Source organism: Plecotus auritus (assembly GCF_963455305.1).
Source record: "Plecotus auritus genome assembly, chromosome: 6".
Taxonomy (NCBI): Eukaryota; Metazoa; Chordata; class Mammalia; order Chiroptera; family Vespertilionidae; genus Plecotus; species Plecotus auritus.
Window position 1 is genome coordinate 86,496,260 of NC_137773.1, and position 25,161 is coordinate 86,521,420.

At 54.6% G+C, this 25,161-nt stretch overlaps 1 protein-coding gene across 2 annotated transcripts in view; it reads right to left on the reverse strand.

Annotated features, from left to right (window-relative positions):
• Window positions 1-415: 415 nt before the first annotated feature.
• MLLT1 (MLLT1 super elongation complex subunit) overlaps window positions 416-25,161 on the reverse strand; it is a 91,440-nt gene continuing 66,694 nt past the window's right edge. Inside the window, exons 4-12 of one of the 2 annotated variants that reach the window (XM_080674472.1) lie at window positions 20,907-21,050; window positions 17,288-17,413; window positions 12,998-13,552; window positions 8,465-8,552; window positions 6,560-6,668; window positions 4,054-4,153; window positions 3,692-3,763; window positions 3,425-3,496; window positions 416-3,188 (exon numbers count right to left, since the gene is read on the reverse strand). In XM_080674472.1, coding sequence (XP_080530598.1) covers window positions 3,060-3,188; window positions 3,425-3,496; window positions 3,692-3,763; window positions 4,054-4,153; window positions 6,560-6,668; window positions 8,465-8,552; window positions 12,998-13,552; window positions 17,288-17,413; window positions 20,907-21,050 — 1,395 coding nt within the window. In that variant the 3' untranslated portion in view covers window positions 416-3,059. The remainder of the gene's footprint in view (window positions 3,189-3,424; window positions 3,497-3,691; window positions 3,764-4,053; window positions 4,154-6,559; window positions 6,669-8,464; window positions 8,553-12,997; window positions 13,553-17,287; window positions 17,414-20,906; window positions 21,051-25,161) is intronic. The other variant, XM_080674473.1, reaches the window with a different exon arrangement.

The window sequence follows — 25,161 nt, forward strand, 5'->3', positions numbered from 1 at the left end:
CTAGCAAAGGATGTCTTTGCCCACATTTTCCCCTCTGTCTAGCTTTCTATCATCCACTTATCCACCCACCCACCAACCCTTCCATATTCCCATCCATCCATCTTCTGAAGTCAGGCTTGCTTTTTTAAACCCAAACCTTGCTGCCAGCATCCAAGGAGAGAACACAACATCGACAGCAAGACCCAAGACCAAGTTCTCTGCCATCTTGTCCCTCCTAGATTTCTGGTGGCACTCTCTCTATTCCTCCAGGATGCCAACCTGCTCGTACTCCGTCCTCCCTCCTGCTGCCTCCCAGGCTTAGCCCCAACCCTCTCACCTCTTCCTGGCACTAGAGGGGACAAAGGGCCCCATGGTATTTGGTGTCTCTCCCACCCACCAACTCCAAAACAGGAGGAACCAAACAGACTCAGAGGTCTGCTTTCCCATCTGACTTTATTTCACTTTTTTTTTCTATAAAATTCCTCCATAATTTCACAATTTAACAAAAAAGTTTAAAATCCAGGACAGAAACAATCCTGTAACTTATTACAAACACAATTCTCCTTATTCCTTTTATCCAGGAGTTGGTCTCAGGCTGATAAGTGTCCTAGTTCCTAGTGAGACACAATCTTTGTAAAAACCCTTATGGGTAAGAAAGGTATTCGATACCTTTTGCTTTCAGGTGTTGGTTTACATTTTGTTCAGGAGATAGCAAAACACAGAGATTCGCACTGGGGGCAGGGGGCTGAACACTAAACACGCGGCAATCACAAAGTGCCTGCCCCTTCCTATGGAAGCGTCCCCAGAGCCCCTGTGGGCCCAGCTGCCAGGCAGCTGGGGGGGTGAGTAGGGGAGCAGCTGGGAATGCTGTGGTCAGGACCCTGGCTGCCTGGCATGTCCATCAGGTGGTCATGGGCCAGCACTGGGCCCAGAGCAGCTCCAGAGGACAGCACTGGAGGCCTTCTGGCCAGAGGAGGTAACTGAGAAATGGGTCGGTGCTTCCGAAGGCCCTGGAAACAGCAGAAAGGGCCAGATGCTGCTGATACTGAGGGTGAACCAGAGAGCCTTTCTCCAGCTGCCTCTGGTGAGAGCCAGGCTCCAAAGCAGAGGGCTGCCTTGGCGGCCGTGTGAAGCCTGCAGCCCTTTCCAGCAGATCCTCATAGAGAAAGACTAGTGCCCTTGAGCTGAGGCTCCTGCCTGTGACCCCTGGCAGCCTCTGTGTATAGAGGGCCAGGGTGCTGCTGCCTTTTGAGCAGCCCATGTCAGCCAGTTCCTTCCGTCCAATATCTTGAAGAGTTTCCAGAGAAGAATGGCGCCCACTTTGGAGTATTGCTGGCCTGGCAGGAGAAGGGGATCGTGACAGGACGGAGCCTGCCACGCAGGCCTGACCTCTTCTCAATACCTCAAGGCAGTGGGGTCAGGAGAGAATCTGAGTGAACGGCGAGGAGTCACGATGGTTTCCTGTAAAGTTCTCGGGTTTTCCCCCGAGAGTTCTGGGGATCTCACCAGGAAGGCTGGAATTCATGGAAGCCTTGGAGGTGAAGATCACCCGGGAGTGTTCAAGGTCTGCTTGACAGACGGAATCAGAGCACAGACATGAGAATCAGGGGTCACAGAGGAGCATGGTGCTCCCCACATCAGAACTCAGGAACTGGGGAGAGGGGCTGACAGTCGGTTGGAGAAAGAAGGTGAGCCCATCTCTGGATCCCCAGTCCTTTTCCCCACATGTTGTTTAGGGCAAAAGTTGGGGGGAACTGGAGGACCCTTGAATCAAGGTCTGGGAGAACAGAGGCTGAGCAAACAGGCTATCAGGAGCCCCACCCAAGGTGGGCTGACTCTGTAAGGGCATTCTGACCCTGGAAGGTGGGCCAGATGGAGGAGGAACCGGCCTGGACCTTAGAGAATCTCAGGCATTCGAGGAATTGAGTCTCGGGGCTCTGGACAAGTGTGAACGGCAGGTGTCGGAGGGCTAAGCCCAAACCGAGAGACAGGTGTGCCCAGGAGGGCCTGACACTGGCAGGGCCCAGGCTTGAGGAGCTGGCTCTGTGTCCTCACGCTCCTTGAAAATACTCCACAAACTATCACGTCTTATTTGGCAAAAGCTCATTTTTTCAAAGTTTGAAGACTCGATCAACAGAGAGGAGGAAGAGGATCCTATGGAAGAAAGGAGAGGAGAGGCCGAGGCCCGGGGCACCGTTACAAGTGGTGGCCTGCAGCTGCCTGGAGCCGGGAGGTCTGCTCCTGGAGACAGCTGTCAGTCTGACCAGGTGCCTGAGGACCTACTGCTCCATCGTAGTGTTCACAGGCCCCAGACTGTGCCTTTTGAGTCCCAGGAGGAGGACGAGGAGCCCTGGTACCACTGAGGGGGGTCCTCCCTGCGCTTGGAGAAAGCCAGTGGGCACTCCGGCTCGGCCTCTAGTCCAATGACAAGACCAGTGGAGACATCTTAACCTAAAAGTCCCACCTTACCCCCCACCCCCCTCGTGCACTGCTGCCACAGAAATGCACACCCAGAAACCGCTCTGGTACCTACAGTGCATACATATATATATAATAGAGAGACAACTATACAGCATGGAGTCCCAGCACAGTGAGAGCCAAGAGAGGGGCTGCATCCGGCTCACATGGAGGACGAGCCAAGGCCTGGCTTGGAGCAGCTGGACCCTCTGAGGTCCTGGGGTGCGGTGTGTCTGAACCATTTGGAGAGGCCTGGCCAGTGACACCAGGCCCCACATCCCACCATGGAGCAAGGCTCCCACCGCCGGGCACATTTCTTCCCCTATACAGGAATGAGCCCCAGTGCTGCCTTCAACACAAGGGGAACCCAGGTGACAGCCCCTGAATATCAGGGAGCAGCAGCAGCGCCCGCCTGGCCCCCTCGGCCCCAGGGCTCCCGGTGAGCTGGTGGGGAGGGCAGGCCGGGAGCCAATGAGGAAAGTGCAGCTGGCCGTGAGGGCCGAGGACAGGGCGGTCACTAAGGCAGTGCTGCGGGCGAGTGAGTTGAGAGAGAGAAAGGCAGGCGGGGTCCGGATGTGGCCTCCCGAGACCCCGATGACAGGGGCCCGGCATCTGGCCCAGGGTCATGTGGCCACGGCCTCCAGGTAGCTCTGCAGCTTACGCACGGTGGTCTCATCCAGGGAGAAGAGGTCAAAGTCAAAGGTGGTGTTGGTGACATTGAAGTGGCCGGTCTCCTCGATCAGGTTCACAATCTGGAAGGAGGTGGCAAGGTGGCTTCAGGAGACAGGAAGTTGGGCTGGGGTGTCCCCCACCCTCCAGCAGACCCCCAAGGAAGAGAAAAAAGAGGAGGAGGAGGAGGCTCCTTGGGGATGCAGCAAGGGGTTCTAGCAGCCTGCAGGACTTACAGGCACCCCCTGTCCCAGGGACTCATGTGTGATAACCTGTGTCCTCAGCAGAACCGAGGGCAGGGCGGGCTCCGTCCTAGTACCTGCTGCAGCACGTTGCGCTCCCGCAGGGCCATCAGCCTCCGGTGCAGCTCCACCAGTTCATCTGTGTAGGCCTGGGGGTGGCAGATAGGCACTCAGCAGGTGGCCTCAGCCCTTCCAACTGCCCAGCCCTGAGGAAGCCCATCGCAGCTGGGGACCCAAGACAGAGGTTGGTCTGATGCTCCTGGGGCCAGCACCTCAGCACACCTGGGCTGACCCGTTCAGTTGTGGAACCCCAGGGTTACCCCCACCCCACCCGAGCCCCCCACCTTGTCATAGGTGCCCCTCTTGAGGATCTTCTCAGGCTTGCTGCAGGACTCGGGGCTCCTCCGGCCTGACGCCTGCAGGACAAACCCAGGTCTGTGCTCTCAGCTCTTAACCATGCATCTCCCCAGCCCCCCAAAGGCTCTCCCACCTCCCCAGGCCCACCTGCCCTCCTTCCTCTGGCCTCTGTCTCTAAGGGAAGCCCGTCCTGGGGAGCAGACACACCTCTGGGATCTGGGGGTGAGCAAAGCCTCTCTCTGCCGGGGACCCGTGGACAACTCCAGGCCCAGGACCAATAATGGCCCAGCCCTCAGCCCTGCCTCTAGAACATGATGGCGACCTGCCCACCAGTGCCCTCCGGACTCACCTTGCTATTGGGTGGGGGTGGCTTCTTGGGGGCAGGGGGCTCTCGGCTGGGGAGGCACGAGTCGGCACTGTTGTCACTGTCGCTGTCACTGAAGCTCAACCTGAACAAGGAACACGATGCTCTGTCAGGCCTCCGCCACCCTGCTGCTGCAGGACCTATGTCTGACCCAGACTCACCTGACAATGGGACACCCCTCCCTGTGGGCAAAGAGTGTGGCCCCTAAACCTCACTTGGCTCTAGGCAGCCACTACAGACTTAAAAAAGAATGTGCCGATGCCACCTCAAAGGGCAAAGAACCCAGAGCCACAGGTGTGCACGCTAAGAGGCATGTCCCCATGATGCAGGTCTCCCCGGGCCAGCACACCAGATGGAACACCCTGCAGCTGGAAGGATGGGGCATGGTGCTGGGTTCTGCTCCTTTCACGTGTCCTCCTGCTACTCCTGCGGCCAGGGGCAGCCTGCATATGCACTGAAGGGAACGCAGTTTCCACCTTAGCCTGAGCACTTTGGATGCCAGCCTTCCTCAGTGACATCGAGGCATTCCCACCTGGGTGGGGCCCTTGGGGCCCTGAACACAATGTGTCTGGTGGTGGCTCAATTCCAAAACTCCTGGGAGGCAGGGCCCTGGGCGAGTCCTCAACCTCCGCCTCCATTTCCTCACCTGTAAAATGAGGTCCCGGGAGTAGTGCACAGGGAAGGAGTGGACGCACAGCGACAAATGGTCACTACTGTCTTAGGAGGCAAGGGTGTGGCTACTCCAAGTTCAAACGCCCAGGCTAGCTAGAATTGGAAAGCCCTCTCTTTAGAGTCACAATTCTCTCTCACGGTCTCAGTCTAGATAGCACAGGTTGGTCCAGTCCTTTCAGCTTTTTCCAGAATTTCTCACAGCACAGTGAGGGGCTGTAGAGGGAGCAAATTCCTCCGCAGCCCCATCCCCAGCTGGGAATGGCCTGCTCCTCTGGGGACCTCCCTGGGGAGAGGCTCCCACTGGGATCCCAGTCCCTCCCAGACATTGTGGGCTTGATCCAGCACGGAGGACCCGGACAACTGCTCCTCCACATCTGCAGCACAGGAAGCCCTGCCTGCCGCCTTCTCCTACCTAAGACGCCTCACTGTGAAAGCAGTGCCAGGATATGGCAGGAACACATCACGGAGCCTGGGCTTCAGGCTCCTTATTCCCCCCAAGGTCAAAGTTGTCCATTTATTCAGGTACACTTCTCCCACTGTAAGCAGCAGGGCCTCGGGGCCCCTGCTCTCCTGAGACCCAGACCTCTCTCTCCCCAACTTCCCAGCTGAATCACTCCAGTAGGGAAGGGAAGTGGTGACTCCTTGATGCCCAGGTGACACTACCACATCAGCCAGACCTAGGCTTGGCCCCACTGCCCTGCACACCCCTCGAGTCCCCCTCTTCCCAGAGTCCACCAGGGGGCAGCTGGAGGTCATGCAGACTGTGGGCCTCCCCAGGGAGCAGAACAGGATGAGATGGGACTTGGCCAGCTCCTCCCAACAAGATGCAGTGCCAATGCAAGGTCTGTGTGGCCCCTTCCCTGAAAAGAGATGTCCGGCTCCCTCGGCGTCCAGGGGAGCCCCACCCAGGCCTTCCATGTCTGCCCCTGCCAAAGGACGCTCAAGGTGCTTCCACACAGTTGGTCCCTGCACCACTGCACCTGGTGTCCAGCAGGAGTCCACACCAAATGTTGCCAGCACCAAAGAGGCAGGAGCTGTGGCCGTTAATCCTGTCCTGGGACACAGGCAGTTTCCTTGGGCCCCTCCCCAGCTAAGTCGTCACAAAGCCCTCCACAGCTACACTCTCAGGGTGGTGGGTTTAATCAGCTATACTGACACAGACTGCCTGCAACCACCTGTTAGGTGTCCCTGTGCCTGGTGGGTGTAGACCGGGTGACTGGCCTGGCTTATTGAGTTGCTGAGTCCTGGAGGAGGTGCTGAATCTGGGCCCGACCGGGCTGCTGACCCCTGAGCCTGCCCATTCCTTGGGCCTGGGATCAAGGTTGGCATTTGCTCTGCGCAAGACGCTGAGAATGCATAGCCATCCTCAAAGTGCATGCTCTAAGGGTCTGGGGTGTCCACAGGACATTTCTCAGAGTTTGTCCTATGCCACACAAGTAGGGAAGAGGGAAAAGATCTCGAGATCCGAGAACAGAGGAACCAGCCCACCCCCCACCCCCACCCCCACTCCTGCCTCAGATCAGGACTGGCCCTAGGGCTGCTGGGCACAGCCTTTCCCCACTTCTCAGATGGTGCCTGGACTTCTCCCCCTCAACATCCCAACCCTTCCCGCCAGGCAGCCCACACCTTTCTATGACAGGAGGGAGGAAGCCACCTAAGACCCCTCCACTTCAGATACCCAAGGAGAGACTGTGTGACGCTTCCTTTGCTTGCACCCCAGGAATACTTCTGTCCTAGCCACACCTCCTCAAGGCCCCACAAGCCCAGCAGATCTGCCAGGGTCCCCCACCTACCCCATACCCCCCACCAGCCCGGGCACCTGGAATCCCTCCCTGCGTTTGTCTTGCCGGCAGCCTCCTCGCCTGATGAAGAGTCATCCTCGTCAGACTCCTCAGATTGCAGGTCTTCCACCATGGAGCGCAGGGGTCCTGGGAAGGGTGGCAAGGAAGGGAGGAGGGATAAAGAAGGAGGGGTTTAGGGCTCTGCCTGGGTCCCTGCAGGGTCCCCTCCACTTCCAGGGCCACATGAGCTTCTTGACACCACAATCCCCAAAATGCACCCACACAAACCCACGTAGAAGCCCCTCTGACCATGTGGGGCCTGCCACTCATCTCCAAGGACTGTCCTCAAGGCTACCCTCTACCTAAAGGACCCTCTGGCTTCCCATACCCCTACCTTCCTGGCCCTGCTCGCAGGCCTCTGGACCCTGGCCCGAGGCAGAATCACAAGGCCCTTCCATTGCCAAAGCCAAAGGAGCAGCCCTCCTCTGCTCCTAGCACTAAGATCAGAGCCTCTGCCTGGAGCCAGGCCCAGCCAGCCTTGCCAGGAGGGCAAGGCAGCCAGAGCCTGAGGCCACAGGCTGCCCCACCAGACTGTGCCCCTACACAGGCCTGCCCAGTGCCTCAGCAACCCCCTCCGCTGTTCCCAGCCCACCGTCCTCCCCTTTCTCCAGAGGCAATCGGTTCCAGTCTCCTACAGAGGCATCTTTGGTTTATATTCCTGTTACCAAGGCAACAGAGGGATACAAAGCCCTTAATTACCTTGGTCACATGATCCCACTTCAGCAGGTTCCCCCTTCCTTCTCCATAGATAAGAACCCTTGGAGAGAGTGTGCGCTTCCAGCACCCCATCCCCCAGGCCCCCTCAGCGACTGCACATCTACATTCCAGGTCAGAAATAGCCCCCTCTCTCCCAATATACTCTCCTCCTCCAGCTTTCTGCAACCCAAGAAAAAGGATTCCAGGCTGTGTGGGGAGGAGACTATCGGCCCAATCCATCAGAAGAAATGCTTCCGGTTGAGGGAGAGTAGCAGGGTTCTCAGGGCTGGTGAGTTCCATGCCCCTTCTCACACACCTGTGTCCTGCAGGCTGGGAGTAGCCAGACACCTGAGGAAGGCCCTCCCTGATCTGGGACAGCCAAGTGGGCTTTATGCTCTCTCCCCCGACAACAGCCTCCCCATTCCCAGGGGTTCTGCAGGGAAAAGGCAGAAATGCAGACTGCTGAGTGCCAGCCAGACCCACTGTAGGAGCAAAGCATTCCTGCCCTCATCCAGGAGCCGTCCTAGAGTGGGACAGGGTGCGAGGGCTGGCAAAGGAACTGATGCCTGCCTCCCTCTGGGAGGAGCTGGTGAGGAGGGTGTCTGGCTATGGATAGTTCCCAAATCAGGAAAGGGCCCCTCTCCACTGGCCCATAAGCACCAGCACCTCATCAGCACATCTCCAAGCCCTCATCATACATACAGTGTGTCGTGAGGGCTCAGGGGAAGGTCACCAGAAGGAGTAACATTTCCTACACCTGGCTGGCAGTCAGGTGAACTGTTTCTGCTTTTTTTTAAATACACTCCCTGAGGTTCTACAACCTATGAATGTGGATATCTGGGAGCCTAGTCTGGGTAAGCAGTAGTACTAGTATACTGAAGAAATGCCAGGGTGTTCAGCTCAGGCCTGTGGCTCTTGCCATGCCCTCTATCCCTCACTTCCCTCCCTCCAGCCTCCCCCATCATCTCCACCTTCCCCCTCACTCTAGGCCCTCCTCATCACTCCCTCCCTTGGGGTAAGGTACCAATGGGTTTTTCTGGCAGTGGCAGCAGCTGAAGCTCAGGCATGGAGTGAGTCACCCTGTGATTGGATAATAAACCTAGAATCCCACCAGCCAGGTGGAGTCAGAGCTGCTCCCACAGCAGTAAGCCACAGAAACATCTTGTCTTTCCTTTGTCATCACCCACCTTGACTATGGTTCTGAGATGGCTCAAAATCCGAATCTGAACTGGAGTCAGAGCTGGAGCTGGAGTTGGATGGGCTCGACTGGGCGGACTTCACCCCAAAACGGGGGTGGGGCGGGACAGTGGGGAGAGAAAAGAATAATCTTTCAGTCCAAGGAAAAGGAGTGGACAATAAATGAGCCCTGGCAGCAGTGGCACCCAGCTGAGTCTTTCCCCAGATACGCACTCAAAAGGTGACAAAGGTGCCAGGCTCAAGGCACACAGGAGGACCCCTGCACACACTCCTGAGAACCCGGCTTCCTGGGGTCCATAGGCACCCAGCCCCAGGATACCACCAGTTTGCATTTCAAATGCAATGGCCCATCTTTTCTCACTGAGGATCTTTAAATTTCTAGTAGTTCCAGGAGAAGCTCTCATCAAGTCACTGGTTTTCCCCATGCACCTAAGCAGGAGGACAGGGAACCAGGCTGTCCATGAAAGGGGGGTGGGGAGGCCAAATCTGTTTGTGGGCCCTGCCTTCCTCCTATGAGGGCAAGAGCTGGCGATAGGCGCTGTGGTGCCACAGGGAACAGAGGAAAGATCTGGAACAGGAAAGGTGAGTGCAGAGACCCAGCTTCTCATTCTGCCCCTTGTTTCCCCATAGCCAGTCCCAAGGCTGAGTGATGACAAAAAACTGTCTCTTTGTCTCCCTGCCATCACCCACCAGGTGCCCTGAGGTAATGATAAATGTGCCAGGTGACAAGCAGTTGAGGACAGGGTGGACTCAACCAGGTCACATCCCCCTCTTCTTCCTACAACCTTCCACCCTGACTCAGCCATCGGGGGGCAGTAAAAAACAAAACAAGGCCACCAGGCCCCAGGATACATGGGGTAAGATGACTGGGGGTTGCACCTCCTGGGTGTAAAGGAACTGGTCACTTCAGAACCCTTCAAGGAATGGGCCTCTGGCCTTGCTGTATGGAGCACTAAGCTAGAACAGGGGCCTTGGTTTCTGCAAACAGGCAGTTCTGAAGGTGCACATAGCAGAGCAAGCCATAGGTCTATGGCACAGACTCTGAAGGGCAGAATGGCAAAGTTCACAGCTCCAAGAGTCTACCCTGGCCCAGAGCACCCCACACACCTGGGATACTGCCTCACCCACAGCAAGCCTGTCCTCGGGCTGGGGGTTGTCTAGCCCTCTTGCTTTGGGGAGTATCATCTGGAGGAATGGAAGACCTTGAGTGCTGGGACCAGCCACCTCTGGGCACCTCGCCTTTTCAAGAGAAGGGACCAGAAAACAGGCAGAGACACCTAACAGCGTTTGCTTAGTCCTGGCATGTGTCATGTGAGAGGAGACCCTAGGAAAGGAGTCCCGGACCCCCAAGGGATCAGGAAAGTCCCTCCTGATGGTCTGGGGGCTGCGGGCAGCTCCGAGGCTGCAGAGGAGACCTAGGAAGGCACAAGTCTTGGCTCACTCAATAGACCCAGAGATTAATCAGGCTACCTAGGGACAAAACAGTCACCTGAAGAATTAAGGGGCCTCTTCTTTACAGTTTACCTCAGCCTAACGCACCTGCTCCAGGCATCTGCTGACACGCCCCCACTCACATTCCTTCACATGGAGAATCCTAGATTACCATCAACCACTGCCCACTGTGACAGACCAGTGTGACACCCCCAAACCTCAGCAATGGACCTGGAGACAAGTGGCCCTCTAGCATTCAGACCCCTGAGTTCTTATTCTGGTTCAGGGTTCCTGGTTCTGACCCTAGCTTTGTCACCAACTGGCCAAGGCCGCCCTGGCTTTAAGCCTCAGTTTCCCCCATCTGTAAAAGCTGCCTTGCAGCCCAGCCAAAGTGGCTCAGTGGGTAAGCATCAACCTATGAACCAGGAGGTCACGGTTTGATTCCTGGACAGGGCACATGCTTGGGTTGTGGGCTCGATCCCTATTGTGGGGCATGCAGGATGCAGCCGATTAATGATTCTCTCTCATCATTGATATTTCTATCTCTCCCTCTCCCTTCCCCTCTGAAATCATTAAAAAAATATATTTTCTTTAAAAGCTGCCTTGTGGCCCAATCTAAGTATTTATGTCAGCTGGCAGCACATGGAGGCCGATGCCCATTGTGCCTCTGCCATCCGGGGCAGAGAATATGGGCAGACCCCCTGGGCCGAGGGCATAAGCAACAAGGTGCATAAGGCTGACAAGAAAAGCTGGGCCAGGGCAGGAGCTGGACCCAGGTGGCGGCCACCCAGTGTGTAGGTTCAGGGCAGCAGGCCGGAGAAGTAGGAGCCATGAGAGGTGGCTCCAGGACCTGTGTGGGGTGGGGGGTAGCGAGCAAGTCAGCCGACCTCAGATGCATTGCCCCTTTTCCTTCCACACAAATCCATGGGGCAGAAATGATTTCGGCCCCAAGGGCCTGGAGGTGTGCATCTGAAAGCCCACAAAGGGTCACGAGCACTGCTGGTGAGTGTCGGTGCTCAGCCACATGCCATGTCCAGTAGGGGCCAGAGGGGCCAGCGGGCTCCCAGCACTCCTGGCCCCTTGACTGAAAAGGACGCTGCGGGCCAACGAGACCATAGAGAAGCAGCTGTAGGAGCTGGGGGCTTGGCCCAGAGACTCAGACAAGGAGCCCCTTGACCCCCTCTCGGCTAAGCAGGAGGAGGCAACTTAGGTTCCCTGCAATATCAGAGCTCTCCAGTGGTGGTGCTCCACCTGCCTCCAGAGTGGTTAGCCTGAGATGGTCGAGGCTGGGAGGCCCGGCTATGGAAGGCTGTCTCGCTCCTCCACCATAGATATCTGTGCCTCGCCAAGATCCTAGGGTTGGGAAATGTCACCGAGTCACTGTCCCACATTCCTAGAGAGCCATGGGCACCCTGTTGGTGGCCCTGCTTGGACCTTGAGTGGCTAAGGCTTGTCATTCAGAAGTCTCTCAGGGCTGGGATACATTGCTCCAGCCAGGAGAAACCCCCCAGGCTTCCACAAAACTGCAGCCTCGGGTCTGAGATACCCAAGGCCATAGATACCAGACATTCAGCCCACTCTCAACAGCAGTGCTGGCGGGGGGGGGGGGGGGGGGGGGTTGGGGTGGGGGGTGGGGAGAGGTTTCCCACACAGCGTCCCAATGATCACAGCCAGGCATCAGCATGGACACCTGGGACATCAGGGGCGGCCTCCATCTCTTACCCAATGAAAATACACCAGCCTTGGGTAGAAAAAGGTCTCACCTGGAAGCATCTAGGATGGAAAAGAGGGAAAGGCACCTGCCCAGAGCTCCAGATGCTGAGCAGACAGATGACAGACCAGGGTGCTGTTGAGCACCCAAAGAACCTACAGCAGCTCAGCAGGATACTAAAATGGCCCTGAATGGCCAGGAGGCTTCTAAATAAGAGATGTTCCAAGTCCTGCCACCTTAGGCTCACTGTCTCCTGGCTGTGAGGAGCGCCAGGTGTGTAGAATGATCTGCCCCATGTATGTACCTAAGCCGGTGGGTGCAGTTACCCATGGACCAAATCGTCACCCCCAATGCTGTTGCCTCCCACGGAGTACCCCTGGAAGCCACATGCTCATGACATGGTGTTGCTGACACAAAACAGCAACTCTAGCTTCATCTCCAGAGCCACTTTCAAAGCCCCAGTGGAGCCCCAGCAGCAATGCTGCAGGCAGACTTCAGCCTCTGGGAGTGATGGAGATCTGGAAACAGCACAGGTCACCAAGCATGGGGGCGGTTCCTGAGATAAGGGGGTCACTCCTCATTTATCCACCCATTCATCTATTCGACCATCACGCAGACACCTGTTCTCTGACCACCAGATGCCAAACACAGTCTCAGAAATGATATCACCACCCAAGGCCCCAGTGAGGTCTGGCCACCCAGTCAGCAGTCTGGCTATGTGCTCCTCTGGGATTCAAGGGGTCTCTCACAGCGAACTTCAGAGAGCCACTTGGAAACACTGTTGCAGGAGCCCAGAGCCTCTCACAGTGAGAGGGGTGCTGGCCCATGCTTAGAAGACAAGTCTTGCTGATTCGAGATCCCTGTCTATGCTGCATGAGCAGCAGCAGACGGGTGGTAGGGGTGGTGGGCCCTCAGACTCCACCGGCCATCTGGGAATGGAGCCAGCATTAAACTTCCAGACCAACCATGTGGTGGCTGGGGAAGGGACAACAGTAAGACACAATCACCCACCCTGATCCCCAAGTGGCCACCAAGACCCTGGGCCATGCAAGGGGCTCCCAAGGTAAAGAGCTCAGAACCCAGGTATCAGGCCATCATGTTCTACCAGAACCATCCTTCCTAAGCACCATTTCCACAGAGTCCTCACAGTCAGGCTTTATCATCCTTGACAGAAGGGGAAACTGAGGATTAGTGAGGTGATCAGGTATGCCCAAAACTACAAGGAGCAAGTAGGAGCTCTGGGCCTGAGATCCCAATCTCCTTGTCTAACGTTTGGGCTAACAACGATTTCGATGGCAAAGAGCCAGAAAAGCTGATAAGGACAGGGGATTCAAAGAGCCAGAAGAGGATAAGGGATTGATGGGAAAAGGGGGCTCCTCACCTCTGTCTTGAAGGAAGCCTCGTCCTCCGAGTTGGACTCCTCCACCTCTGGGGGCTTTTTGATCTCCCGGGGCTCATTCTCAACCTTGATCTTCTCCACTTTGGTGCTACCCTTGTCCTTGGCCGACTTTTTGTCCGAGAAGGAGGAAGATGAGGTGCGGGGCGAAGTGCTAGGGGCGCTCCTGGACCCCTTGGAGCTGCTCTTCTTCTGCTTTTTGGCACTGGGCTTGGGTGAGTCAGTGGTAGCTGGCCGCTTGCTGGAAGACTTGGACGGTGGTGGTGGGGGGGGACCACCCTTGGGGGACAGGCTCTCCAGTTTGGTCTCCTTCAGGGCCATCTTGGGCTCCTTAAATGCAGCCTTGGGTGGCGGGGCCTTCTCCTCCTTGGGTGGCCGGCCCTCAACCAGCTTCCGTGAGGCGTCCTTGGCACTCCGGGACTGCTCACGCTCTGGCTCCTTGGAGGGGCCTTTGCTCTCCGAGTCTTTGCGGGGCCGCTCCCGGTGCTCCTTGGCTGTCTTATGGGTCTTGCAGGCCTTGCCGCTCTCCCTGCTGGCGTCCTGAAATGTCGGGTGGGAATGGAGAAAGACACAGTCAAACGGCATCTCAGGTCGCCCTGATCCACTTCCCCTAACCCTTACAAAGTATAATCCACCTGGATTCAGACTCAGCTAGAGAAAATCTTCCAAAAAGCAAAAAAGTAAGGCAGCAGGTGAGAATTTTAAATGAAGCTGTCCCTTTAAACTACTAGGAAGTGTCAGCAGGTCCCAGGCGACTGCAGGCTAAGACTCCCCTCTGAATTGAACTGACATTCCCTGAGGGATTCAAGAACAGCACAGTGAGTCAGGCAGAGAAAGACAGATACACAGACCCCCTCCAGCTCAGACACCTTGTGGCTCCCACTGGGGGCACTAGCAGACAGGCCCCTTTCTGTCCCCACCACTAAGCCTGTATGCCTCCTGCCTGGTCACCCCAAACCAGTGTGACCTGCCAGGCATAATGGTTCTTTGATCCACAGTCAGCACTCATTGAGTGCCTGCTGGGTTCTGGGCTCTGTGCAGGACCAACAACTCCTGACTTAGAATTGAAGCCACCTGGACAGCTTTTCTATAATGTGTACAGTTCCAGGGAAATTCAGAGGGTTCAAGGTGCACCAGCCAGGTCATGGAACTCTGGCTAGGGACAGAGGCAGAAAGCAGCCCTGCTCCAGGCTGCTGGGAGAGCTGGGCCGGGAGACACCAACCCTGTGTGCCCACACTTCCTCTGAACAAGGGTAAGACCACCTACCTCACCAGCGATGGTGCAGGGGCCTGGCTGACGGCAAACACTCAATCATGGGGGCTGCAGCCACCCCACACACAACTAGCGTACCCTTTGGGTAGAAGCTTTGTCTGACACTTTGTTTGCTTCCTCCCTGTCAAACCCCTTCAACATCCCGCATGTCCAGGGTTGCTGGACAGGTGCCCAGCTGCCAAGGGCTCTGCCCCCAACTCAGTCAGGCAGGTGCATGGCTGGGCTCAGCGGCTCTCCAGACCAAAGCTCACCAGGAAACCAACAGCAGCCAGACCCCGAGAGTGGCATGCACGACCCGAGGCAGCCACACTTTACCAGCTCACTCTATGTGCCAAGAGGATGGGTGAGCCAGCTAAATGCCCAGCAGCAGGGCCTCTACTTCTTGCTCTCCCAGACCACCTGACAGACTCTAACAATAAAGAGCTACAAGGACAGGCGGCACAGCCTTGACCACCTCAGATCTACTTGTTCACTGTCTTCTTGCAAATCCATAACCCACATCAGTGTCAAAGGTTCAGGGACAGCCTTGTGTGGCCATAGGCTCCTGCTGCCTCCCTGGAGAAACATCAGGCCCTGTGCCCTGGACCTGGCTCTTCTGTCTCCAGGGCAGTGGGAAGGGGTACTCCTAACACAAGCCCCAGCTGACCATCTAAAGGGGCATCTCCCTTGGGGCTGGTTGTGGAATGGGGTCAGTCCCTGGGGACTCCACTCTCCAACAATCTGCTCCCCTGAAGAGGGAGGCAAGAAGCAGACCTCAAATGTGATTCCAGCCTCTTCTCGAAATATCTATACACACCCCAGGCTATAGGAGTTGGGCTGGGGCAAAAGCACACTCAATAAACATATCTGTCAAAGGCCTCAGCACAGTTCCCACCATGTCCCCCAGACCTGGGGTCGGACAAGCCTCCACTGCCGCCCAGGGTCTTCCCAGCAAGTAGGGCCTTCTGAGCAGTGGCTCTTCACCTGGAGGTCTGTATAGGTGCTGGAGAGCAGGCTCCCTGAAACCACACACTGAGTTCTGAGAGTAATGTGATCATTCACAGTCATGGTCTCAAAACCATCAACGAAGCAAATATAGCTAAGAACCAAGTTTTGGAGAAAGGTCATCCAGGCCAACTGGCTGATGTCAGACAGGGAGAAGCTACAGGTATGAAAGTCCAGGGGTGCTGTGAGGTGGGGACTAAAACGACTACCATCCTCGAAATATGAGCCTTCAAGAGCCCCACCCCTCTCCCAGGAGGCTCCAACTCCTGCCTTCCATGCTACCCTCTGAGGAGACATGAGGTGGGGACAAACCACCAGTGACCAATCCGCCTAGGACTCCAAAAGCCAGACTCTCCAGCGGCCTCCAGGTTGGGGACCCTGACAAGCAAGGCTCTGCATGATCAAGCCCTTCCCTCCCAGTCCCCTCTGCCTGGAGCATGTGACCTGGCAATCAGACTCTTTGGGTCCAGGCAGCAGAAAACCAATCTGGGGGGTACAGCCAGTACCCAAAGGGAGGTCCTCATCTGGAGGAAGAGGTTGGCGCACAGGTTATACCCTCCTAGAAGAGCAGGTGAGGCTAACGGCTCAGGAGGGAGTACAACAGGCAGAGGAGGCTTCCAGCAGAGAAGAATCTGCCTTGTGCTGCCTGAGAAACCCACAAAAGAGCCTCCTAAAATACACCACCCATGTGGCTGAAGAAAGTTTCTGGGACACGGAGGGGTCCAGTGAGAAAGGACATGAGCAACTCCAACCGATGCAACTCCACTGGTCACCAGAGTGTCCTTACTACCTGCAGGGCATCTCTTCATGAGGTTTTGGTTGACTCACAAATGACACATACAGAAGAAATGACAATTTCTACCCTTCCTAGGTTGCATGGACTTCCAGACAAATGAGTGGCTGAGAGAGAAACTGCCAAGATCTCTAGCAAGAAGTTTTCTTCCATTTGATGTCCATGAGGCTCAGGAAAGATGGGCCAGAAGGTTGGATGGGGACGACTCTCAGACCTGCACTCCATACTTAAGGGCTTAAATCGGATGAATCTGAGGATTTCAGAGACTCACTGGCCTGGGGAAAGTGCCAGAAAGACCCTGCCTAGGTAATGTTGCTCTCCTCCAGCATTGCTGATGAATTAGGCTGAAATTTGGCCTGAGAGCTCAAGCTGTCCCATGTGGGGTGCCCCAGGCCCACAACACCCAACAGATGAGTGAAACAAGAAAAATGCCAAGTTGCGAAGTGGATAAACTCGTGGGGTCGATGGCACAAAGACAAGCAGCTGCCCTGAGAGCCAGATGAAACCTGGCCTCCGGGACATGGAGCTGTGTAGGCGGCTATGGGGGAACGGGACAAACACTCAGGAGTTTATGTGTACATCGTGACACCACCAGGAGGGCTCTGGTAGCCACTCTGGGACAATTCAGAGAGTGGTCTCAGGAAGACAGAGTGCCACTCACCTGACTGGGCTGAGAAGAGATGATAAAACGTTTCTTCTTAGGGAAAATCAGCTCACTCACCCACATGGTTCTACCTGGCTCTTCACCCAAGTAAGCTTTCTCTGTGGAGGTTTGCCAAAGAAAGAAGCCAAACCTGGAACAAGCCAGGAGAGAGCACCAGCCCTGATGGACAAAGCATCCTGGCTGCACTCAGGAGACCTGAGAAGGTAGACAGTGATAGCTGCAGTGGACACTCTGTCCATGGCTCCCAACCATGTGAGACTAGCTTGGGGTTCTGAGTGGTCCTAAGCCCACTGACTCTGAGGGAGGGCGGAGAACAGGGCAGGCTCTCTGGCCTCAAGAGCAACAGGGTGAAGAGCCTGTGATTACCAGGCTGTTCTATGCACCCCAGGAGGGGCCAACCCTTCTGACTAAGTGGTAGAGAGCAGCCACAGGGAGCACAGAGAGCTCCAAGAGAAAGATGCCAAGGGACCAAGTCCAGCTCTGCAGAGGAAGCACCCTGAGCCCAGGACCCTCTGCTGGGCCCCAGTGCTCCCATGTGACTGGGCCTTCCACCTCACTAACCTTGGAGCCGTGGGACGGTTTGGTCTTCTTGGGGTCAGAGAAGGCAGAGAGTGGAATTGTGGGTAACATGGGGTAGTCAGGACTGGGCCTGGACACCGTTTCTGCTCCTTCGGGCATTACCATCACCTAGTGATAAAGAAGAGACAGATGTTATCAATGAGCAAGGAGGCAGGCTGGAAATCCGATGGGTAAGAGAAAGTTGGTTTGCGGGAGTGCAGCTAGAGGTGTCCAAGCCTCCTTCTGGGGGAGGGGGCCAGGGAGAGCCAGGGCGTCACTTTCCCAAAAGAGTCCATGGCATTTCCTCTGTGAAGGTCTGGGTGCTGAGTGCTCAGAGCGAAGCAGGCTCGTGGTGAAGAGCAAAGAGAAGCAGGGTCCCAGGATGGCTGGGTCCAGGTGCAGTAGGCACAGTCTTGGGGAGGAGGGCACTGTGCTAAGAAGACTGGCAGTTTGTGCGAGAAGCACAAGGAGGCAGCTGTGGCCAAAGCGGCCTGCATGCTGCAGTTAAGAAAGACCAGAAGCATGAAGGTGAGAAGCCAGGCAGACACCCACTCTGGGAAGGCATGTGGCAGAGAAAGCAACTTCTGTTGGACCTGTCATGACTTCACCGGGTCCCACATCTCCTGGGGGAGCCTTACTCCTCCAATCTCAGGTGAATAAAGTTGACTGAAACAGGAAGTGAGTAGCAAAGCCAAGGCGAGAGGAAATTGCAAGGGGGCAGGCTCAGTTCTCTGCAAAAGCCACCTCGCTGGAGCCTGCAGGAGAGGGACATGAGCTCTGCCTTTGTTAACTACTAGGAGGAGGAAGGATCTGGGCTCCTGCCAAGAGGTGCTCCTGGTAACACCTGCTCGGGTCCAGTGAGGCTCCTGTGGCACCTGCTGAAGGAAGAGAAAACCCGAGGGCAAGTTCTCAAAATATAGACACTGGAAGCTCACAATACCACTAAGAGGAGCCTTACAGATGGCAACAAAACAGAACAAAAGAATAAAGTTCATGTAAAAAAGAAAGAAAGCATTTAGCTTTAATAACCTTGAGCACCTAGGATTCATGACAAGCTCAACCTTTCATCTGAGGAGGCTGATGCAATGCCCAGTCATGGTCACGGGGACACCGGGTTGAAAGGAGGGCAGTGGAGCCTTTTGTGCCACTCCAGCCTCCACCCCTGACTCTGAGGCAGTGAGGCCCGAGGCTGAGTTGCTCACCAGAGCCCGTCTCACTATAACACAGCGCCCAGAACCTGCCTGACCCTGGCCAGCATGGCTGAGGATCACCAGGTCTCGGGAAATAACCATACTCTAAGGCCAGCAAGGACAATGCACAAGCTTAGAGAAGCGACTGACAGCCTAACCCGGGAGAACAGACAGGTTCCCTCAGAAGTCTGAGTCCATTCCCTTGCAGACCGTGCCTTTTCCCTTTGTTTTCATTTCTCTTCTCTCCTTCACAGGAACATCCTATACTGATGCTATGCCAAGACAATGTAGTGAAGGCCTTGCATCTTTCTTTCCTTTAACAATCTTTTGAAAAAAAAAGTTAAGTGAATAAATGAATCTACTTCCACCTGCAGGACAGGGGTTCATGAGGACACACCTCACTCGATGGAAATACAGGCACACCTCACCGCTGATGGAGCAAAGGATGAGATACGAAGCTGAGGTGACAAGCAGGGCTGGCCTCTGACCGTCTAGAAAAGTGGCCAAGCCATTCTGATCACCGCCGAGGAAGTATCTGAACCTCATGTGAGGAATTACAGAACTCATGTGCCCCCCAGTGAGGGGCAATAAAGAAAGCAGTTTTCACCAACTTACAGATCGCATGGTCCTCCAGTTCTGCTAGCACGAATGTCAACACAGACGAGTCTGTGGTCATTTGCCACCAGATGGTAAATGCCAGCCCCACTGGGAACACTCAGAGCTCCAGACTGGCTAACACAAGGGTCACAACTCAGGTCTCAGGAGCAACTGTCCCATAAAGGTCCCAGGGTGCTCCTAAGACCCGAAAGCACTGTTCTGCTATCAGACCAGAGCAAGCCCCCAAGGGCAACAAAGAAAGTTCCTAACCAGACAACCAGTTCTCTCGGCAGCCCTTGCCACAGGTGAAAAGTGCCCCCCAGAGACCACCACACCACCACCCAAGGGACTTCTTTTCCCTTCCTCTCTCCTGGGCTGGCCCTTTCCAAACTGCAAGGTGGACCTCCCATCCCAACCTCTCTCCCTCAACGCCTCATGCCTTCTCCTCCTCCTCTGCCCCTCCCCCTCCCATTTTATAGGGTTAGGTGATGCATAGTAAGCCTTCATCTCTTCAGAGCAAAGAAAACCTGATGCAGGGGGACGGTCCCTTGGTCCTGGAGCTCTAAGAGGCCCATGGAATGCTGACTGTCTTACTGTCTGTCTCCCTGAGAGGTGACTTTAGAACCTTTGGGTAACACCTTGGGGAAATATTTTGGAAATAAGGTAGAGAGGCAGAGCTGAAGAGTATGCTGAACCTGGAAACTCCACCCACTTCCTTGGTTCTTTTAGAACTCCCAGGCAAACTTCCGGACAAATGTCTGTGTCAACAGATTCCAATGCCTCCTTGTTGTGTTACTAAACTCCATTAGCAATCACATGCTAGGTCCAAATTTCAGACTAATCTTTTATTAGGAACATGGCAGAAGTTACTCAAATTTTCTGCAATAAATAATTCCTTTCATTTTTTTTTTTTTTTATAAAAGACAACAACTACATTAAATGAAGAGAAAAGGACTTCTCCCTAGGCCCAAAGAAACTCAGCCCACACTCCTTGTATTCACTGGGGAGGTGGGCCTGCCACACACACATACACACATTCTCTCATGACCTGGACCTGAATCCTCCACTGAAGGCACCGTTGGCAGCAAGGCAAATGTTCACTAACAGGTGGCTTTGGGATATCCTATGTCCTTAGCCTGCCACCTCCCTCAGCACACACAGTCCAGCCTGCAGCCAAGCGTCTTGCCTCCTCCACAGCCAATCATCCATCAGCACCAAGCACCCCACCCCCATTCTCCAAGAGCTGACACATGCTCCTGGCACTCTGCCATCATACCAAGATCACTGGCCACACAACTCACTAGAGATCTAGGTTCTGAGAGCTGACACCTTCATCTGGCCTCACAAGGACAGAACTGTCAGGTGCCATGCATCATCAAGGACCCTACAGAGATCCACTGCTATTTCCCCAGATGATGGGGCTCCAGCATGGCCTTGCCAATCTGGTTAAAAGTTGGTTCCAGTGCCTCGCCACACTGACAGGCTGGTCTCATGCCCATTCCTCCCCCCAGCCCCAACTTTATGGAAGAAGATGCTAATTAATCACAGCCAACCAGGAAGCTACAGGGATAACTAGCAACTAGTCATTCCCAGCTGACAACATCCCAGCACTGACTCGGGATACCTGGGTCCTATCCAGTGCTGCCAGGTGCTACCTCTGCAACCTGCCCCTCTGAGTATCAGATGCCCAGCCATAGGCTGAAGAGACATGCCTGGGAGATCCCAAGGCGCCCCCAGCACCAAAATTCCCAGCTCAGGAAGCAGAGATGAATCCATGACAGAGAAGATGCATCCGTTTGAGCAGGGGCGGGGCCCACCTGCTCCGGCACACTCACCCCGCCAGCCATCAGGAGCTTGTACCGGAACTCAATGGTGGGGTTGTTGAAGGTGAGCTTCTCACAGCGCAGGTGGTTTACAGGCGGGTTGCCCTCCAGGTTCAGGAACAGGTCATAGGTAAAGCAAACCTTCCTTGGCTCCTCCTTAAATAAAGAAAACAAGGAAGTCTGTTTCAGACGGTGGATGGGAGACAGCTACAGGAAAGAGGTGAACGCCTGCTCCCCAGTGCCAGCCCCTGCCTTTCTTTTTTCTTTGCTTGGCCTCCACATCTCTCTGTGTGCCTAATTCTCATCTACCCAGTTACCCAAAATGAACTAACTTATCTTTGCAGAGGACCCAGCAAAGCAGGCTCCACAACAGAAGTAGAGATCATTAAGAATGATGCTTTTGGAGGGTTAATGGAAATATTCCTGCTGATGGCTTGTACAGCCCCTACGCACACACTACCCCTTGAGCCCTCTCAGTACTGGCTAACAAATGGAGAAACCAAGGCTCAAAGACATACAGCTGCTAAGTGACAGTGCTGAGACCTGATCGCAGGCTCTGAGGTCCATAATCCTACCACCCCACTCCTTTCCCAGAAGGGAACTTTTTCCCAAGATATATAAATTGCCAATAAGCACCTAAAAAGTTGTTCAACGTCACTAATCATTAGGACCCAGCAAATCAAAATCAGACCACTAGGATGGCAATTGTTAAAAACAACCAGAAAATAAATGTTGGTGAGGAAAAACTGGATCCCTGTGCATTGCTTGTGAGGATGGAAAATGGTGCCATCACTTTGGAAAACTATCTGGGAAAATGTTAAAATAGAATACCTATTATATGACCCATATATCTCTCCTAGATATACTAGTATACCCCTGATAAATGAAAACATATATCCACACAAAAACTTGACATCTATGTCCATAGCAGCATGATTCACAACAACCCAAACTGGAAACAACCCAGTGTTAGTCCACTGATGGATGAATGGATAAACACAAAGTGGTCCATCCAGACAGTGGAATATTATTCAGCCATAGAAAGGAGTAAAGCTCTGACACTTGCTACAATGTGGATGAACCATGAAAACATGATGCTCAGTGAGAGAATCCAGACACACAAGGCCACAGAGTAAGATTCCATTTATATGAAATTAGAGGCCCAGTGTGTGCCCAGACCCGCCACGCCCGCAGGACCCCAGACCCGCCCTGTGCGAGACGCGGGACCCCAGACCCGCCCTGCGCGAGACGCGGGACCCCAGACCCGCCCTGCGCAAGCCACGGGCCCCGCCTCCACTGTGCCAGTCCTGCCAGCCCCGCGTGATCCCCGGCCCGCGAGAGGTGCTCCATGCACCTCCTGGTGACCAGTTGTTTGGTCATTCCACCGTTACAGTGTCACGACCACAGGCCTTTTATGATATAGACTGGGGGCCAGGTACACAAAATTCGTGCACTGGGGAGGGGTCCCTCAGCTCAGCCTGCCCCCTCTCACATACTGGGAGCCCTCAGGGGATGTCCTACTGATGGCTTAGGCCTGCTCCCTGTTGGGAGCGGACCTAAGCCGCAGTTTGGTCTCCCTTTGCGGGAGGTGCCCGGGCTGATCAGGGGAAGGCACCAGCCCCATCACCCCGCTGCTGCAGCCACTGCCAGTCACCATAGCCGCCAAGGTATTTTCATCAACATGGACTCCAGTCCCTTCACCATGAAAAAATGACAACTTTCTTTAGGCATTTTCAAGATGTGTCTTTCATAGGGTGTGACCTTTCTTTCTTTATTTTTCTTTTTATCCTCACCTGAGGATATGTTTCCATTGATTTTTTCCCCTTCCCTCCAATCCCAGGCTCGGCCCCTTCCCAAGCCTAAAGCCTCCGCCCGAGGCTTTAGGCTTGGGAAAGGGGCACCCCTGCCCCTCCGATGGCCAGCTGGGAGTGACCTAGTTGTTGAGGAGGTTCCCGGGACCCAGGTACGTATGCAAATTAACCGCCATCTTTGTTGGGTTAATTTGCATGATCACTCTGATTGGCTGTGGGCGTAGCAGAGGTACGGTCAATTTACATGTTTCTCTATTATTAGGTAAGATGTCCAGAATAGGCAAATCCAGAGACAGGAAGTGGATTTGTGGGTGGATTCCTTCCCAAATCAAAAATACTGCAATGTGCAGGGGGGAATATCTCAGCACCTCTTTTCTTCCTGCCAACCTTGTGAGGCAATGCCTGGCAGTGTGGTGTCAACCAGGGGAGGACTGCAGAGAAAGTCAGGAGAGTCTCAGGTAGACAGCCTTGACACCAAGGAGCCACTGGCCCAAGGTCATCAGTTGTCTCCCAACATCTTATCAAGGAGGAGAAAGATGCTCTGTAGTAAGCCACTGTTATGCCTCTAAACACGGCAGATGCCCTTCTGTGCCAGCACTGCCGCATGCCCACCCTTAGGAAGGCATTTGTCACAAAGTGCATGTCCCCACCAAACTGAGAAGCTCGTGGAGGCAGGAACTCTGGGGATTCCTGTCTTACACTCCCCACCAGGTGCTGGCCCAGAGGAGGTACCCGGTATTTGCCAAAAGAATGAAATTTGAGAATGGATAAGAGAAGGGCCTGACCCCACATTGGGGGTAGGGAGGGGCCAAGAACACCCCCTGGGCCCTGTGACAAGCTTGGAGAATGGCTGAGTTGGTGAAGTCAAAAAGAGTCTAGGAGGTGTGGGGACAGCATCCTCTCTGAGAGCCCTGAGAGTCACATGGCAAGCTGAAAGGGGAAGATGGAGAGGAGTGACAGCAGGTGACCTGGAAAGAAGGGTCTCAGCTGTCACTGGAGGGTGTTGCATCCTGGGGTGGAGGGGTCCAAAGGGACTTAGGCTCAGGAAGAACAAACCCAGATCCAGCCTTCAGGACAGCATGACTGGGAGCAGGGTTTGAAACTGGCATATAAAGGGGAGGAAAACTCAAGCATCTGTCCTGCCTCTCCATAGCGTAACCACAAAGAAGATGAGAGGTGAGCTGCAGAGTTATGGTCCAGCTCCTGTGTGGATAAGGACTGACCTCATCACGGTTCCATAACCCCTTGAGTCAGTAATCCAGGCGCTGCTGTCATTTGTTGCCCACATCACACACATAGTCCACCAGACAAGATTGATGCCACCTTCCCAGGCAGATCTCACCTCCAGACTCAAGTTCAAATTGACAGAGAATACACAAAGCAGGGTGGTCGTGCTAAAACACCACAGGCACTAAAGCAGCAAAAAGCCAGTATCAAACCTACAGTACAAATGGCCCAGTTTCCTCAACAAACTACATAGAAAAAAAATGGTAGAGGGAGAATCTACAGATGAAAAGACACAATGTGTGGATCACTCTGGCTGGTGTGGCGCAGTGAATATAGAGTGCTGGCCCTCGTCAGGGTATGTGAGGGAGCCAACCAATCAGCGTGTCTCTCTCACATCGATGTTTTTCTCTCTCTCACCCACTCCCTCTCTAAAAATCAATGGGAAAAATATCCCCGGGTGAGGATTAACAAAGAAAAGGACACTAGAAAAGGGTATTCTATGGCTCTGCCAAATACAGGAGCACCCCAAGGCTCAGAAGCAGACCTTCCTCTCCACTTTGCCTTCTCTGGCTGACCCCATGCTCAGCCGCAGCTTTACCTTTTGGCTTTGTGGTAGGTTCAGCCTCTTCCTGGCTCCTCAGCCAGCCTCCCCCTCCTCATCTCCCTGGACCACCCATCACCTTCAGCTTGCTGCCCAGCGGCTTCCACTATGGCCCCCCTTTAATTCACCAAGTTGAAACCATCTCTTGGCTCACTCCCAACCCACTTCTTTAAAACCTGCCAATGGCCTCCCTCTGAGCTTTGAGCAAAGGCCAAACCGTCACCACAGCCAGTGCAATCAGTCATCCCAGGCCATGCCACCATCTTCTATTTCCCCAATCCAGCTCTCCCCTGGATGGCACTCATCCCCTGACAAGCCTTCTCAGACCACTGTCCCAATCACAGTGTGCAATTCACCTTCATAAGTAGGACTAATCAAGGCCTGTTTTCTGTCCACCCACCCCAATAAACTGTGAGCATTATGGACAAAGGAAGCCTTTTTTGTTTCTGATGAGCCTGGCAGTGACCAAGCACCTGTGTCTGTTCAGTGTGCCCACATACTCATTTACTCTACAAAAATTTAATGGGTACCTGCCATGTGTTCACAGCAGTGACAGGGATACTTGGGGTCTGAAGATGAAGAGTCACTACACAGCAGTGATACTGACATGACACAGACTATATACTAT